At 41.9% G+C, this 15,199-nt stretch overlaps 1 protein-coding gene across 1 annotated transcript; it reads left to right on the top strand.

Moving 5' to 3' along the window:
* The first annotated feature begins 3,737 nt into the window (after positions 1-3,737).
* Positions 3,738-4,714, top strand: OR6X1 (olfactory receptor family 6 subfamily X member 1). Its single transcript, XM_019714595.2, is given in 4 exon segments — positions 3,738-4,046; positions 4,048-4,453; positions 4,456-4,619; positions 4,622-4,714. Coding segments are annotated over 4 exon segments (930 nt in total). The 5' UTR covers positions 3,738-3,779.
* The last annotated feature ends 10,485 nt before the right edge of the window (positions 4,715-15,199 follow it).

Here is a 15,199-nt window from a genome sequence, read left to right as displayed (position 1 = left end):
AAGGTTCCCATTTTACCTCCAGCAACTAAAAAACTGGCACAACTTTTGGAAATCCAGTGGCGATATCACTTGCCTTATAATCCCACTGCTTCAGGCAATATAGAAAGATTCAATGGACTTTTAAAAAGGGAACTAAAATTACTAGAGCAACATTCTTCTTTTCAATTGGCACTGGATGTTACATGTTTCCATTTAAATCAAAGGGAAAGACTTGGACGTGAACCACCTCACTCCTATCTCAATCGCTCACCAGACATTGTCAATTTGCCAATTGACAACAAACTTTGTAAATTTCCTTATAAAATCACCATTAAGGATCATAAAAATAAACTCTCCCCACAAGATGTAATCGCTGATTGAGGACGGAATACTTATTGGACTTTAGGAGGATGTGAACAGTTACAGCTTCACAAAGCCAATCAAATCTCCCCAAACTTTTAAGTATTCTTGCTACTTTTATTCATGCACCTACGAAAACTCAACAACTACAAGAACAACATGAGCAGTTAGAAAAAAATTCCTTCTTTCTTAGATCCCAATACTTAGAAAACCAGCTAAGAGGGTGCTGTGATAAAATGTACACTTTGCTGCAGTTTGTTTATGCTGACATTCAGAGACTCTTTAATTATGGTACTGCATCTACTTATTCTTGGAGCATTTCTTCACTGTTAGAAATGAATTATTCCAGGCCATCTCGCTGTATGGCCGATGGTGAATATCACATCAGTCTAATAGAACTAATAGATATAGCTTCAGTACTTTTCTATGGCATTTATGCTATACCCCTCACAATTCAGGGACAAACCTTCATTCCACTTGAAAGACCCTTTTATCTACAAGGCCCTTCATTCCCCTTGGAAGACCCTTTTATCTACCTTTCTAGAGATCTTGTTCATCCTTTCACTTCATCTATTTACTTTACTATGCAACCAGTGGAAGTTACCTTTTCTGATATTCCTGTGGTACAAATGGAAACCCCAACACTTGTAAAGAGCTTGGGGCGCATGGATTTTGTGTACATGAAAGACATCTCGGTTATTCTATTTTAATCACACAGCCATGTCAAATAACAATTTAATCTTTACAGCTTGCATTCATGTTTTGAATGTTATTAATATTACTTTTAATGGTCATAGTTACATGACCTCTACTAATACACATTTATCATACCGCTTCCTTCCAGCCACAGTGGCAGATACTAGCAAATCAATTCCTTGGATTAATTTCACCACAGTCAAGGAAGCTATTCATCAAAATTTGGATGTCCTAAAGGCCACTCATGATGACACCGTCAAACACCTCCATGCATTGGAGAAACATACAACCAAAATTGGTTTATACCATGAATGCAGGGTTATCTAAGGAAGGTATGGCCACTGAATTAAGTACATCTTGTTCTTCTTGAGGACTCATTAAGTGATTCCTATGCCTACACACTTGTTCTGGCTCGTGGAGCACATATAACCCTTTGTATTTCTTTTGCAACACCTGGAATTCTATCATTTGAAATGTTTGGAGTGGATTTAAAGAAATTTTGTTTTTTATGATATGTATTCTTTTGGGATGGTATTTTCTTAAATATATAATACGCACCTGTTGCACAGGTAAAATTTTTGCTAAAACACAATAATTGTGATTTTCTGAATGTTTTCTTTCTAACATTTCAGAAATCAGGGGATGGCATGTATAGAGCATAGAAAATGTATTATATATGTGGATTGAGGTTTGCAAAACAAGTTGCTCATTAGTAGGGACAGGACTATGGCCACACATGTGTGAGACTGATAAGAATGAAGTGAAAAACATGTTTTTGTGTGAAACTGAGCATAACAAATTGAGTGATAAACACCTTCACCAAAACAACTTCTGATTATCACCTAAGACGTAAAAAAACTCCTGGCAAATAACTTCTGGTTATCACCTAGATAACCAGAAGTAAACAAGTCCAAGGAAAAGAGAATAAAAGCAGATCTCCAGAGCAATGCTGTGAGAAGCCTGACTGGGCACTCTGGCTAAGACCCTCTGCAAGGTGCAAGCCACCATATTCCGGGACTCTCCGAGGCTCTTCCTTGTAAGACCAGCTTGCCTCAGACCCATCGTGGGCCCAATCGCCTCTCCTTGACCACTCCCAAATAGAGCTGTACTACTCTATATGAACCTGTGTGCCGGGACGTTGTTCCCCACTCACATCTCAAGTATCACGCAGGGATATAGGATCCTGCTGAGGGGTTAATGTCCCCTTGACTTTCAGGAAGAGACTGAAATATGGCGACGGCCCTTACAGGTTCTCACAAAAATGACTCTACAGTATGACTTTTCTTTTTTCTTTTTTTTTTTTTTCTTTTTGCCCCTGCCTCCCCTCTCTCCCTCCCACGCCCACCCGGCACCCCCACCCTCTGACCCCCGGTTTTTAAGCCATTGTTTCTCAGTCCAGTTGCAGGGCACAGCTCCCTGGCCCATGCTGGTATTATGAGCCTTGCATTCCACCCGGCTGAGGCAGTCGGTCGCCGGTTGTTTGTCAGCGGCTCACAGCAGCTCTCCTCTGCTGCCTGCCACTCACGGCTGCCGGCCACTCATGCCGGCTACTGGCCAACGCAGCCACCGGCCACACATGGTAGCACACAGCAGCCCACGGCAGCCCACAGGCAGCACACACCGAACTCTGGCTGTTCATGGCAGCCCAGCTCCAGGGAGAGCCGTTGTTCACAGTCTTAGTTGTAGAGGGTGCAGCTCACTGGCCCATGTGGGAATCAAACCGGCGGTCTTCGGCATTAGGAGCACAGCGCTCCAACCGCCTGAGCCACTGGGCCGCCCTGACTTTTCTAAAGTAAGTGAAAAAGAGAATCTAGAGTATACAATTAAATTTTAATAAGAATATAAATTGAAGTTCCAGGATTCTAAATCTATAATCTTAGCTTTCCATGGTTACTTTGCTGTGTTTCTCTGAATATGGTTTTACCTGCTAACTTGAGACATGTAACCTCCCTCCAAATCTTACAAAACCTCACACATACTCACAACCCAGTCCGGTCCGTTGTCCAGATAATGATCACCTGGTTCTTGCCATTTGTCCTTTGCTCTGCATCCCCTCTGCTGTGCACTGCTTGCCACTTCTGCTGGGACCACTACTCTCACAAGACACTGCCATGTCTACTGGTACCATTGCTGCTACTCCTGGGTCTTCATGGTGCCAAAGCCAAGCCACGCCCTCACAAAAGCAGAGAAAATCTGTATCTCCCTGTATGTGCCCCACTTTGTAACCTGGATACCACAGCAGTGCTGTCTGTGATCAGAATCTGAAAAGAATCATTCAGTCACCACCTGTAGCCCATTCCTTCACAAAGTTTAGATAAACATGTATATGTGTTGTAGAAGAAGGCTGACATTATACTTCTCTCTCTCTCTCTCTCTGTCTCTCTCTCTCTCTCTCTCTCACACACACACACGCACACACACACACACTATTGACAGATAAACCATCACATTACAATGATAACTCTCATTGTTGCATAAGGATGAAATGGTACTTTTCCATTCGTCAAGTGTACTTAGTACTTTCAAAATCCATTAAAAGCTGGTTTACCTGGCAAAGGAACAAGCCAAATCATGAGTAAGGAAGGAGTACTTGGTGTGTATGTGTATGTGAAGGAGGCAGGATGTCTTGAAGGACCTTAAATAGAATCAGAATCCTCCTTTTTTGTTTGTTTATTTAAACTGTATTTGAATGTGAGATTCTAAGGTGCTACTTTCTTGCCTGCCTCTTTAGAGTACCAAGAGACATGAGAAATATCACGGCAATCACAGAGTTCATCCTCCTAGGCTTTCCAGGTGTCTAAGGAGTACAAATCCCTCCCTTTACCGTGATCTTTTTCATCTACCTATTAACCCTTGCAGGCAATGGGCTCATTGTTGCCATTGTCTGGGCTGAGCCTGGGCTACAAATTCCAATGTACTTCTTTTTTTGCAACTTGTCCTTCCTAGAGATCTGGTACACGACCACAGTCATCCCACAACTGCTAGAAACTTCTCTGGTGGCAAAAAAAAAAAAAAAAAGCTATCTGCACCCCCTGCTGCCTGCTGCAGGCCTTCTTCCACTTCTTCCTGGGCACCACTGAGATCTTCAGCCTCACTGTCACATCTTTTGACCATTACCTGGCCATCCGTAAGCCTCTTCACTACCCCACCATAATGACCAGCAACCTCTGCCTGCAACTGGCCCTCAGCTCCTGAGTTGTGGGCTTAACCATTGTCTTTTGTCAGATGCTGCTGTTCATCCAGTTGCCATTCTGTAGCAACAATGTCATCAATCATTTCTACTGTGACATTGGCCCCATCTTGAAAGCAGCCTGTGCAGATCCAAGCATTTTGGAGCTCCTGGTCCTCTTGGCAAACATCCTGGTGATTCCAGGGTCACTCCTCCTCGCTGTGCTTTCTTATATCTATATCCTTTCTACCATCCTTCAGCCCCTGGCTGCCAGAAGGCTTTCTCTATCTGTACCTCTCACCTAACAGTTGTCTCCTTATTCCATGGGGCTGTTTTGTTCATGTACCTGAGACCTGTAGGACACTCCTCCTTTAAGATTATTAAGGTGGTATCAGTGCTAAATACTATCCCTTTATTCTAAATCCCTTTGTTTATACACCTAGAAACTAGGAGGTGAAAGGAGCCTTAAGGAAGGCAATGGCTTTTCCAAAGACTTGTCATGCAGACTAAAACATACAACACCTCAAAATGAACTTAATGCAGATATAAAAATTAAATGTGAGAAAGGACTGTGCAGAAGATAAAGATATGAAAGCAAACTATGATGATTACATTCCCCTGTAAGAATTAGCTACATGTAAATGAACCAGGAGTCCTTCTTGAAGAGGGGAAGTGACCCAGTTCTCCAGCAAAGACATTCCAGATTACCCTCAGATGGATGAGGTAGAGCTCCGGACTTTCTCAATCAGAAGCTGAAAGTAAAAACCACTGTCAGTAACTTTTAAAAATATATAAGAAATCCAGTCTTGCTCCTTGTTTATAAGGACCCCCTTTGCCTCATATCCTCGTCAAAGGCATAAGGCACCCACACCTCATTTTCTCAGTACTTATTTTTTTCATAATAGAAGTCCCCTGAAGCCTCCTAGTCAATTCTAATGGCCTTTCAAAAATACTTGAAATGAACCAGGTTTTTGCCTGATAATATCTCAATAAGGGGACATTTGTCTTGATATAAAACAAACTTTTAGATGAATCTAAAGGTGTTTATTATTAGATAATACCAAAATTTGGAAGTATCATAAACCTTTTCTATTGGATCATGCCAGTTTCTGTGCTTCAATCTAGATAGACCATGTGTCTAACTGTGGGGACAAAGCCCCGGGGAGCAGTTTCCAGGCTCTTGGCCTCACGTGGAAAGGTGCTGGCTCGGGTAGTAGATGGCTGTCGACTGTGGCTAGTTCGCCGTCAGCTGTAGCCGGTTACCCAATTGGCCACTGATATAACTGCTGCGGCTGCGCTGGGGAGGAGAAGTTGGTCAGTTGGCAGAAAAGCAGACAGCAGGTCGCACGTCGTGTGAACCCAGCCTCCAGTGAGACTATAGTGGGATGACGCCCCTACCTATGGCCCCGTGGCTGTTCCTGTAAGGCTTGCGGCGAGATAATGAGACTGAGTCAGACGGGTTGAGCAAAGTGAGTGTTTTATCTGCACCCCCGGCCGAGGTTCACCCGTCCACAGTCGGGACCGGTGAAGTCGCGCCCAGGGTAGAGGGAGGGAGGCATATACGTGATTTTTGGGGTGGGGGTTGGCTGAGTGAGGTGACAGATGAGAAGGCACCCCCAGCGCAGATCAGGCGCAAGTGACTGCATCCGGAGTTGTTTATCGCACCAGGGTCTGCTGCCTTTTCTGGGAAACGCCAGGGGCCCCAGTTTCTATCATGTGAGGAGGGGTCTGACTTGGAAGAGGGGTAATTTTGTCTTCTGGCCGCTTTGACCATGCCCGCAGCTGACCTAACAGTTCCTTTTTGGCTTAGCCACATCCTGCGTTCTTATGTGGGGAGCGGGAGCAGAGACCCTGCAGGTGGCCCCGCATGACACATGGCACAGCGAGCAGGGTATGGTGTCGGCCAAAACTCTCCGGAATGTACTGGAGCAGTTTATAGGTATAAAAGCTCAGTTTCATAAGCAGGGTATGGTGCCGGCCCAAACCTACGAAAGCATGGTGGAGCGGTTTGTGCGTGTGAGAGCTCAGCTTTGGGAGGCCCATGAGGAGCGACACCGGGAATGGAAGGCGTCGTCTGCCTGGGAGACTCAAGCCTCCAGCTGGTACACCCTCTTGGCCATGGAAGATGTTGCCTTCATTTTGGTAGTCTGTTGCGGCCTTAGGCTCCAAGGGTTATGGACATCTTACACAGAGGCCTCCACCCACTCAGACACCTGGAACGGCAAGCAACATTTGAACCAGGTAGGAATGGAGTCTGACTCTGGGCAGGAGGACGTGTGGTGCCCACACAGTGTGTGGTGTCCGGTGGCCACTGTTCTCAGGAGCTGGACCCCAAGGAGGAGTAGGAGGACATGGATGGCACTCCGGCCAGTGTGGAGAGGGCCCTGCAGGCTCTGGCTGAGCGGTTGCCAGAGGCGGCGAAGGCTACAGCCGGCTGCGTGGGCTGGATATTCCTCACGGCCTTGAGGCTCAACACAGAAAATGCGCCTAATGAAATAGCCCAGGTGCCTACTGGTTTAACCTTGTTCTCAGGCAAGACATCTGGCAGAAAAAGGTTTTTAGAGAATGATGATGCAGGTAAGTCACAGTTGGTAATAATGAGTGTTATATATGTCTCTCTTCCAACAACAAAGAAATACTATCATTAAAAGCCCATTAACGGTTCCGGAAAAATGGCGGAGTGAGGTGAGCCTCTGTAAAGCTCCCCTGGAATTTACAAAGAATAGAACAACAAAAACTCCACAAAGGACTCCCTGCACAGCAGACAGGCAACACGAAGAGGCCCACTACTGACTGAAATCACCTACAGGTGGGAGATTCGCGCGAGTGGAGGGAGGAGGAAAGGGAAAAGCGCGCGGCGGAGACGGAGCCGCGCGGGCGGAGGACGCAGACCCAGCTCAGTGCGCCGAGCTCGCTGCTTCCCGGAACTACCGCAGCTGCGGGAGAGGGAAGAGATCGGACAGCTAGGGCTCCGCCAGGGCTCCACAGGGCTGAGGGGACAGCATATAACACGGCTGAACCCAACGCTCACGGCAGAGACCTCGGAGAAAAGACTGAGGGAAAAAGGCTGAAAACGGTGGTTTAAGCCCGCACTGCCGAGCAGAGAACGGAGCCTTAGGCACTGAGACTAGCCGCCCCCTCCCTCCCCTCCCAGAGCTCGCCCCGCCCCCACCTGCCCGGTGCTAGAAGCGAAACAGTAGCAGTGTCAGATCAAAACAACAGAAAATTTGCTGTTTTGAGATCTGTGGACCGCAAACACAAATTCACAGCCCAACTAGTTCCAGCAAAGGGGAGAGAGCTGTGGAAGCAGGACCGGCTGTGGTGGTGGTTGCCGCCATTGCTCTGGGCCACCTCTCACAACTCACCCCGCCCCTGACCCCACCTATCTGGGCGGATCCCTGCAGGAGTAAACAGAACTGCTGAAATATACGGGCTCTGAATCAGGAGCTGGAAGAGCTTTGGAACATCAAAGCTCTCCCATACCCACCGGGACACTGCTGCCTGTGACCTAGACGAACTATTAACAGAGGAGAAGCCCGTCTCCCAGGGAATCCCCCCATTGTGTGAGAAGTTGGAATAGTGCAGAGAAAACATAGCACTACTGTGTGGGAGAAGAAAATAAGTTGCAGTTGGAGAAATAATAAAACATTCTACCAACAAGTACTGGCAAACAAAAGAAAGACCGCTTTCTATCAACCTGTTGCAGAAGTCACTCCTGTAGATGTCTAGGAAGAGAAATAGTAAACCAGTAATCGCCATGAATAACCAAGGCAACAAGATAGCTCAGAAAGAAAGTGAAAAATCTCCAGAGAAGGCACTTAAAGATACAGAAATATGTGACTTAAATGACAGAGAATTCAAGATTGCAGTTCTGAAAAAATTCAACGAGATACAAGAAAACACAGATAGGCAGTTAAAGGAACTCAGAAACTCAATCAAAGAACAGCATGAGCATTTTACGAAAGAGATTGAAATTTTAAAAAGGAACCAAATAGAATTTCTGGAGATTAAGAACTCAATAGAAGAAATTAAGAATGAAATAACGAGGTTAGGTACTAGAGTTGACCAGATGGAGGAAAGAATCAGTGACATCGAAGATAGAAACCTGGAAATGACACAAATAGAAGAAGAAAGAGACTTGAGACTTAAAAGAAATGAAAGAACTCTACAAGAACTTTCTGACTCCATCAGAAAGAGCAATATAAGAATAATGGGCATACCAGAAGGAGAAGAAAGAGAGAAGGAGACAGAGAATATATTCAAACAAATAGTCGATGAGAACTTCCCAAACTTGTGGAAAGAACTGGACCCTCGAATCCAAGAAGCAAATAGAACACCGAGTTACCTCAATCCCAACAGACCTTCTCCAAGGCACATTGTATTGAAGCTGTCTAAAATCAACGACAAAGAAAGAATCCTCAAGGCAGCCAGGGAAAAGAAGAAGGTAACTTACAAAAGAAAGCCCATTAGATTATCATCAGATTTTTCAGCAGAAACTCTACAAGCCAGGAGGGAGTGGAACCAAATATTCAAACTATTGAAAGAGAGAAACCATGAGCCAAGGATAATATATCCAGCAAAGATATCCTTTAGATATGAAGGAGGAATAAAGACCTTTCCAGACATACAGAAGCTGAGGGAATTTTCTAATACACGACCTGCACTATAAGAAATACTAAAGGAGGCTATTCGACCACCATCAACAGGGACAATTTGTGGCAACCAAAACTCAAAAAGGGGGAGAGTAAAGGCCTGAACCGGAATATGGGAATGGAGAAAGTAAGAGTGCTGAAGAAAATGGAATACTCTAAATATCAAACTTTCTTTTACATAAACTTAAGGGAAACCACTCAAAAAAAATCCAGAACTGAAATATATACTGAAATAAAAGAAGAAACAGAGGGAAACATCATAGAATACCACCACACAGAAATAATAGACAACAACAAAAGGCAAAGAAACAATGGAGACACAGCCTTACCAGAAAACTAAAGATAGAATGACAGGAAATCCTCACATATCAATAATCACCCTAAATGTAAATGGACTGAACTCACCAATAAAAAGGCACAGAGTAGCAGATTGGATCAAAAAACTAAACCCAACCATATGCTGTCTCCAAGAGACACATCTCAGCTACAAGGACAAGCATAGACTCAAAGTGAAAGGGTGGAAATTGACACTCCAAGCAAATGGTACCCAGAGAAAATCAGGTGTAGCCATAATGATATCAGATGAAACAGACTTCAAGGTGAAAAAGATAACAAGAGACAAAGATGGACATTTCATAATGGTGAAGGGACTGTACAACAAGAAGACATAACAGTCATCAATATTTATGCCCCCAATCAGGGAGCACCAAATACACCAAGCAACTACTAACAGAACTAAAGGGAGAAATTGACCAAAACACAATTATACTAGGGGACTTAAATACATCATTGACAGCTATGGATAGATCATCCAAACAGAAAATAAATAACGAAATAGTAGCCCTAAATGACACATTAGATGAAATGGACATAATTGACATTTATAGAGCACTTCATCCTAAAACATCAGACTATACATTCTTTTCTAGTGTACATGGAACATTCTCAAGGATAGACCATATATTGGGACATAAAATCAGTCTCAACAAATTTAAGAAGATTGAAATCATACCATGCATATTCTCTGATCACAAGGCTTTGAAATTGGATATCAACTGTAAAAAGAAAGCGGAAAAACACAAATACATGGAGATTAAACAACATACTTTTAAAGAAGGACTGGGTCAAAGAAGAAATTAGAGGAGAGATCAAAAGATACATAGAAACAAATGACAATGAAAATACATCCTACCAAAATTTTTGGGATGCAGCGAAAGCAGTTTTAAGAGGGAAATTTATCTCATTACAGGCCTATCTCAAGAAACAAGAAAACTCCCAAATAAATAACCTCATGTTACACCTAAAAGAACTAGAAAAAGAAGAACAAGTAAAACCCAAGGTCAGCAGAAGAAAGGAAATAACAAAAACTAGAGCAGGACTAAATGAAATAGAGAACAAAAAGACAATAGAAAAAATTAATGTGACAAAGAGCTGGTTCTTTGAAGATTAACAAAATTGACGAACCCTTGGCTAGACTTACTAAGATAAAAAGAGAGAAGACACTGATTAACAAAATCAGAAACGTAAAAGGGGAAGTTATCACGGACACGACAGAAATACAAAGGATCACCCAAGAATACTATGAGGAACTATATGCCACCAAATTCAACAACCTAGAAGAAATGGACAGGTTCTTAGAAACATACAGCCTTCCAAGGCTGAACCATGAAGAACTGGAAAATCTAAACAGACCGAACACCAGTAGCGAAATTGAATCAGTCATCCAAAACCTTCCCAAAAGCAAAAGTCCGGGACCAGATGGCTTCACTAGTGAATTCTACCAAACCTTCAAAGAGGATCTAATACCAATTCTGCACAAACTCTTCCAAAAATTGAAGAAGAGACAGTACTCCCTAACTCATTTTATGAGGCCAACATTACCCTGATACCAAAACCTGGTAAGGACAGCACAAAAAAGAAAACTACAGACCAATATCTCTAATGAATACCGATGCAAAAATCCTAAATAAAATTCTAGCAAATCGAATACAACAATGCATTAAAAAGATTATTCATCACGACCAAGTGGGGTTCATCCCGGGGCACAAGGATGGTTCAACATCAATCCATCAATGTGATACATCACATAAACAAAATAAAGGACAAAAATCATATGATTATATCAATTGATGCAGAAAAAGCATTTGACAAGATACAACATCCATTTATGATTAAAACACTTAATAAAATGGGTATAGAAGGAAAATACCTTAACATAATAAAGGCCATATATGACAAGCCCTCTGCTAATCTCATAATTAATGGAAAAACTGAAGCCCTTTGCTCTACGTTCAGGAACACGACAGGGATGTCCCCTATCACCTCTGCTTTTCAACATAGTGTTGGAAGTCCTTGCCAGAGCAATCAGGCAAGAGAAAGAAATAAAAGGCATCAAATTGGGAATGAAGAAGTTAAATTATCACTCTTTGCAGATGACATGATGCTATATATAGAAAACCCTAAAGACTCCACCAAAAAGCTATTAGAAACAATCAACGAATACAGTAAAGTTGCTACAAAATCAACGCACAAAAGTCCATTGCCTTCCTATATACTAACAATGAAATCTCAGAAAAGAAATACAAAAAACAATTCCTTTTGCAATTGCAACAAAAAGAATAAAATACCTAGGAATAAACTTAACCAAGGATGTGAAAGACCTATATGCTGAAGACTATAAGACTTTTTTGAAAGAAATTGAAGAAGACACAAAGAAATGGAAAGACATTCCGTGCTCATGGATTGGAAGAGCCAACATAGTTAAAATGGCCATATTACCCAAAGCAATATACAGATTCAATGCAATCCCCATCAAAATCCCAATGGCATATTTTAAAGAAATAGAACAAAAAATCAACAGATTTGTTTGGAACCACAAAAGACCCCGAATAGCCAAAGCAATCTTAAGAAAAAAGAACTATAATGGAGGTATCACACTTCCTGACTTTGGCTTGTACTACAGGGCTACAATAATCAAAACAGCATGGTATTGGCAGAAAAACAGACACATAGACCAATGGAATAGAATTGAGAACCCAGAAATAAAACCACATAAATATGGACAGATAATTTTTGACAAAGAAGCTAAAACATACAATGGAGCAAAGACAGCCTCTTCAATAAATGGTGCTGGGAGAATTGGATAGCCACGTGCAAAAGAATGAAACTGGACTGCTATTTGTCACCATGTACCAAAGTTAATTCAAAATGGATCAAAGACTTAAGCATAAGACCTGACACAATAAACTGCATAGAAGAAAACATAGGTACTAAACTTATGGACCTTGGGTTCAAAGAGCATTTTATGAACTTGACTCCAAAGGCAATGGAAGTAAAAGCTAAAATAAACGAATGGGACTATATGAAACTTAAAAGCTTCTGCACAGCAAAAGAAACCATTGACAAAATAAAGAGGCCACCAACTGAATGGGAGAAGATTTTTGCAAACAGTGCCTCCGATAAGGGCTAGTATCCAGAATATACAAGGAACTCATGCAACTCAACAACAAAAAACAAACAACCCAATTGAAAAATGGGCAGAGGACTTGAAGAGACATTTCTCCAAAGAGGACATACAAATGGCAAATAGACATATGAAAAATGCTCAACATCACTAATCATCAGAGAAATGCAAATCAAAACCACAATGAGATATCACCTCACCCCAGTCAGAATGGCTATCATCAACAAGACAAATAGTAACAAATGTTGGAGAGGCTGTGGAGAAAAAGGAACCCTCATACACTGTTGGTGGGAATGCAGACTGGTGCAGCCGTTATGGAAGGCAGTGTGGAGGTTCCTCAAAGAATTACGAATAGAATTGCCATATGACCCAGCAATCCCTCTCCTGGGTATCTACCCAAAAATCTGAAAACATTTAGAGATAAAGACACGTGTGCTCCAATGTTCATTGCAGCTTTGTTTACGGTGGCCAAGACATGGAAACAACCAAAATGTCCTTCGATAGATGAATGGATAAAGAAGTTGTGGTATATATACACAATGGAATACTATTCAGTAAGAAAAGATGATATAGGAACATTTGTGACAACATGGATGGATCTTGAGAGAGTAATGCTGAGCGAAACAAGTCAGACAGAAAAAGCAGAGAACCATGTGATTTCACTGATATGTGGTATATAAACCAAAAACAACAAAAGAACAAGACAAACAAATGAGAAACAGAAACTCATAGACACAGACAATAGTTTAGTGGTTGCCAGAGGGTAAGGGGGGTGGGGGTGGGAGATGAGGGTAAGGGGATCGAATATATGGTGATGGAAGGAGAACTGACTCTGGGTGATGAACACACAATGGGATTTATAGATGATGTAATACAGAATTGTACACCTGAAATCTATGTAATTTTACTAACAATTGTCACCCCAATAAATTTAATAAAATTAAAAAAAAAAAAAAAAAAAAAGAATGAATCCCCTGAAAAAAAAAAAAAAAAAAAAAAAAGCCCATTAAAACTGTGATTTTTTTTAAAAAAAGGATTATTGCACATTCTTTTTAGTATTGAACTGAAACTGCAAATGCAACACAAAGTGTAATGAGGTGAAAATGTTATTGTCTCAACTGCTGTCCCTGATTTTGTCTTAGGGCTGGACAGGGAAAATAGAACATTTCAAGGCAAAGAGAGAGACCGTAAGGACATAAATATTATTAAAACCTCTCATCAAAAGAATGGTTTTGTCAAGGAGGAAAAATTTCTCCTCTAGCCTCCTAGGTACTTATGGTTGGTATAAAAATTAAGTTGACATGAGACTGTTTTACAAGAGAAAATCAAGTTTAATTTCATACCTACGGAGCTCCATAAGAATATGGGGCTGAGGGAGGCACTGGCAGTCAGGCAATGGGGGCTTATGAAGAGGGTGAATTTTCCCTTCTTTTCCCTCTTAGTTCTTCTAGTTGATCTAATAATCAAATTGACATGAGACAAATTAACAGAAGAAAATAACCACATTTACTATATGTACATACGGGGATTCCATAGGATACGGGCTTGATGACAAATTGGGTCATTTGCAATCAGAGGCTTATATGCCATCTTGCTCTGAGAAAGGGGGGTAGTGGTTTTTGCTTTAAAGGAAAGTAGGCAATTCACAGGTAGATGACAAAGAGCAAAGGTGGTAAACAAAAGGGGCCACCCAGAAACAATGGGAGACAGAAGGGAGTCTAACAGACAGACTTTACTAGGTTCCTCCCTGTTTGCCACACTTAGGTCATATTATGATAGCTCCCTTCCTTTAAGTAGGTTTTTCTACTTAAATTCATTTAGGCAGGTTGTTCATGATGTTATTTGGGTGGGTCCTTGTACAATTTCTTACTCTCTTGTGGAAAGCTGGTATATATACATCTTGGAAAGACATTTGGGGTCCAGAGTCCTAAGAAACAGCAGGGTGCCATGTGACATCTCAAGCTCTGGCAGGTTGTCTCTGTGGCAAGGGCCCCTTTTCATCAAAACAGCACTCTAGTTTCTTTCAGCTGAGCTAATTCCACTAATTACCTCTGCCATTTCTTTGATTCTAAGAAAATAATCTCTCTCTATCCTAAGTGCAGAAACAACCATTTTCCTAATAATTAGTTATTTTCTCTTCATCCATAGTATTAAAGAATTTATAATCTAATGCTCCCCCCACCCCCACCATCTCCACACTATGGCTTTAGTCCAAGCATGTAACCTACAATAATAGCTTCCTAAATTATCTCTCCACATCCACTGTTAGATCCTTTAATTCTCCTCAGTGGCCAGAAGGATCTTATAAAAATATGTATCTAATCATTTCATTTCATTAAAATCCTTCCATGGCTTCCCATTAAATTTAGCAGATAATGCTTAATTTGGTCTATAAGACAGTTGGTCTATCAGGTCTGATCCCTATCCACAATACCAGGCCCACCTCATACACTTCTCTATTGCTCTCTGGACCCGGAAACACTAATCTTTTCTCAGTTTCTCCAACACCTTGAGCCTCCTTCCCACCTCAGGATGCTTGCATAAATATTATTTCCCATTACTTCAAATATGCTTTCATATTCACTCCACCTCTCAACTCCACCCTCAATTTCAGCCTGCCAAGTCATCCTTCAGAACTCTACTCAAAGGTTACTATTCAGGAAAGCTTCCACTGACCACCTCTCTACCAGCACCACCACCAGTACTTGGACCTCCAGTTACAAGCTCTCATGCTTTACTTTTCCTTTGTGGAACTTAACACTATCATAATTTATTGTGTAAGTAATTTAAAACTCTTTCTTTTCTCTCAAACTCCTTCATATCAAAAGCACACACCAGGACTGGCCCCGTGGCTCAGGTGGTTGGAACGCCCTGCTCCTA

The sequence above is a fragment of the Rhinolophus sinicus genome, linkage group LG16 (assembly GCF_036562045.2).
Source record: "Rhinolophus sinicus isolate RSC01 linkage group LG16, ASM3656204v1, whole genome shotgun sequence".
NCBI classification, from domain to species: Eukaryota; Metazoa; Chordata; class Mammalia; order Chiroptera; family Rhinolophidae; genus Rhinolophus; species Rhinolophus sinicus.
This window is presented reverse-complemented; position numbering and strand designations above follow the sequence as displayed.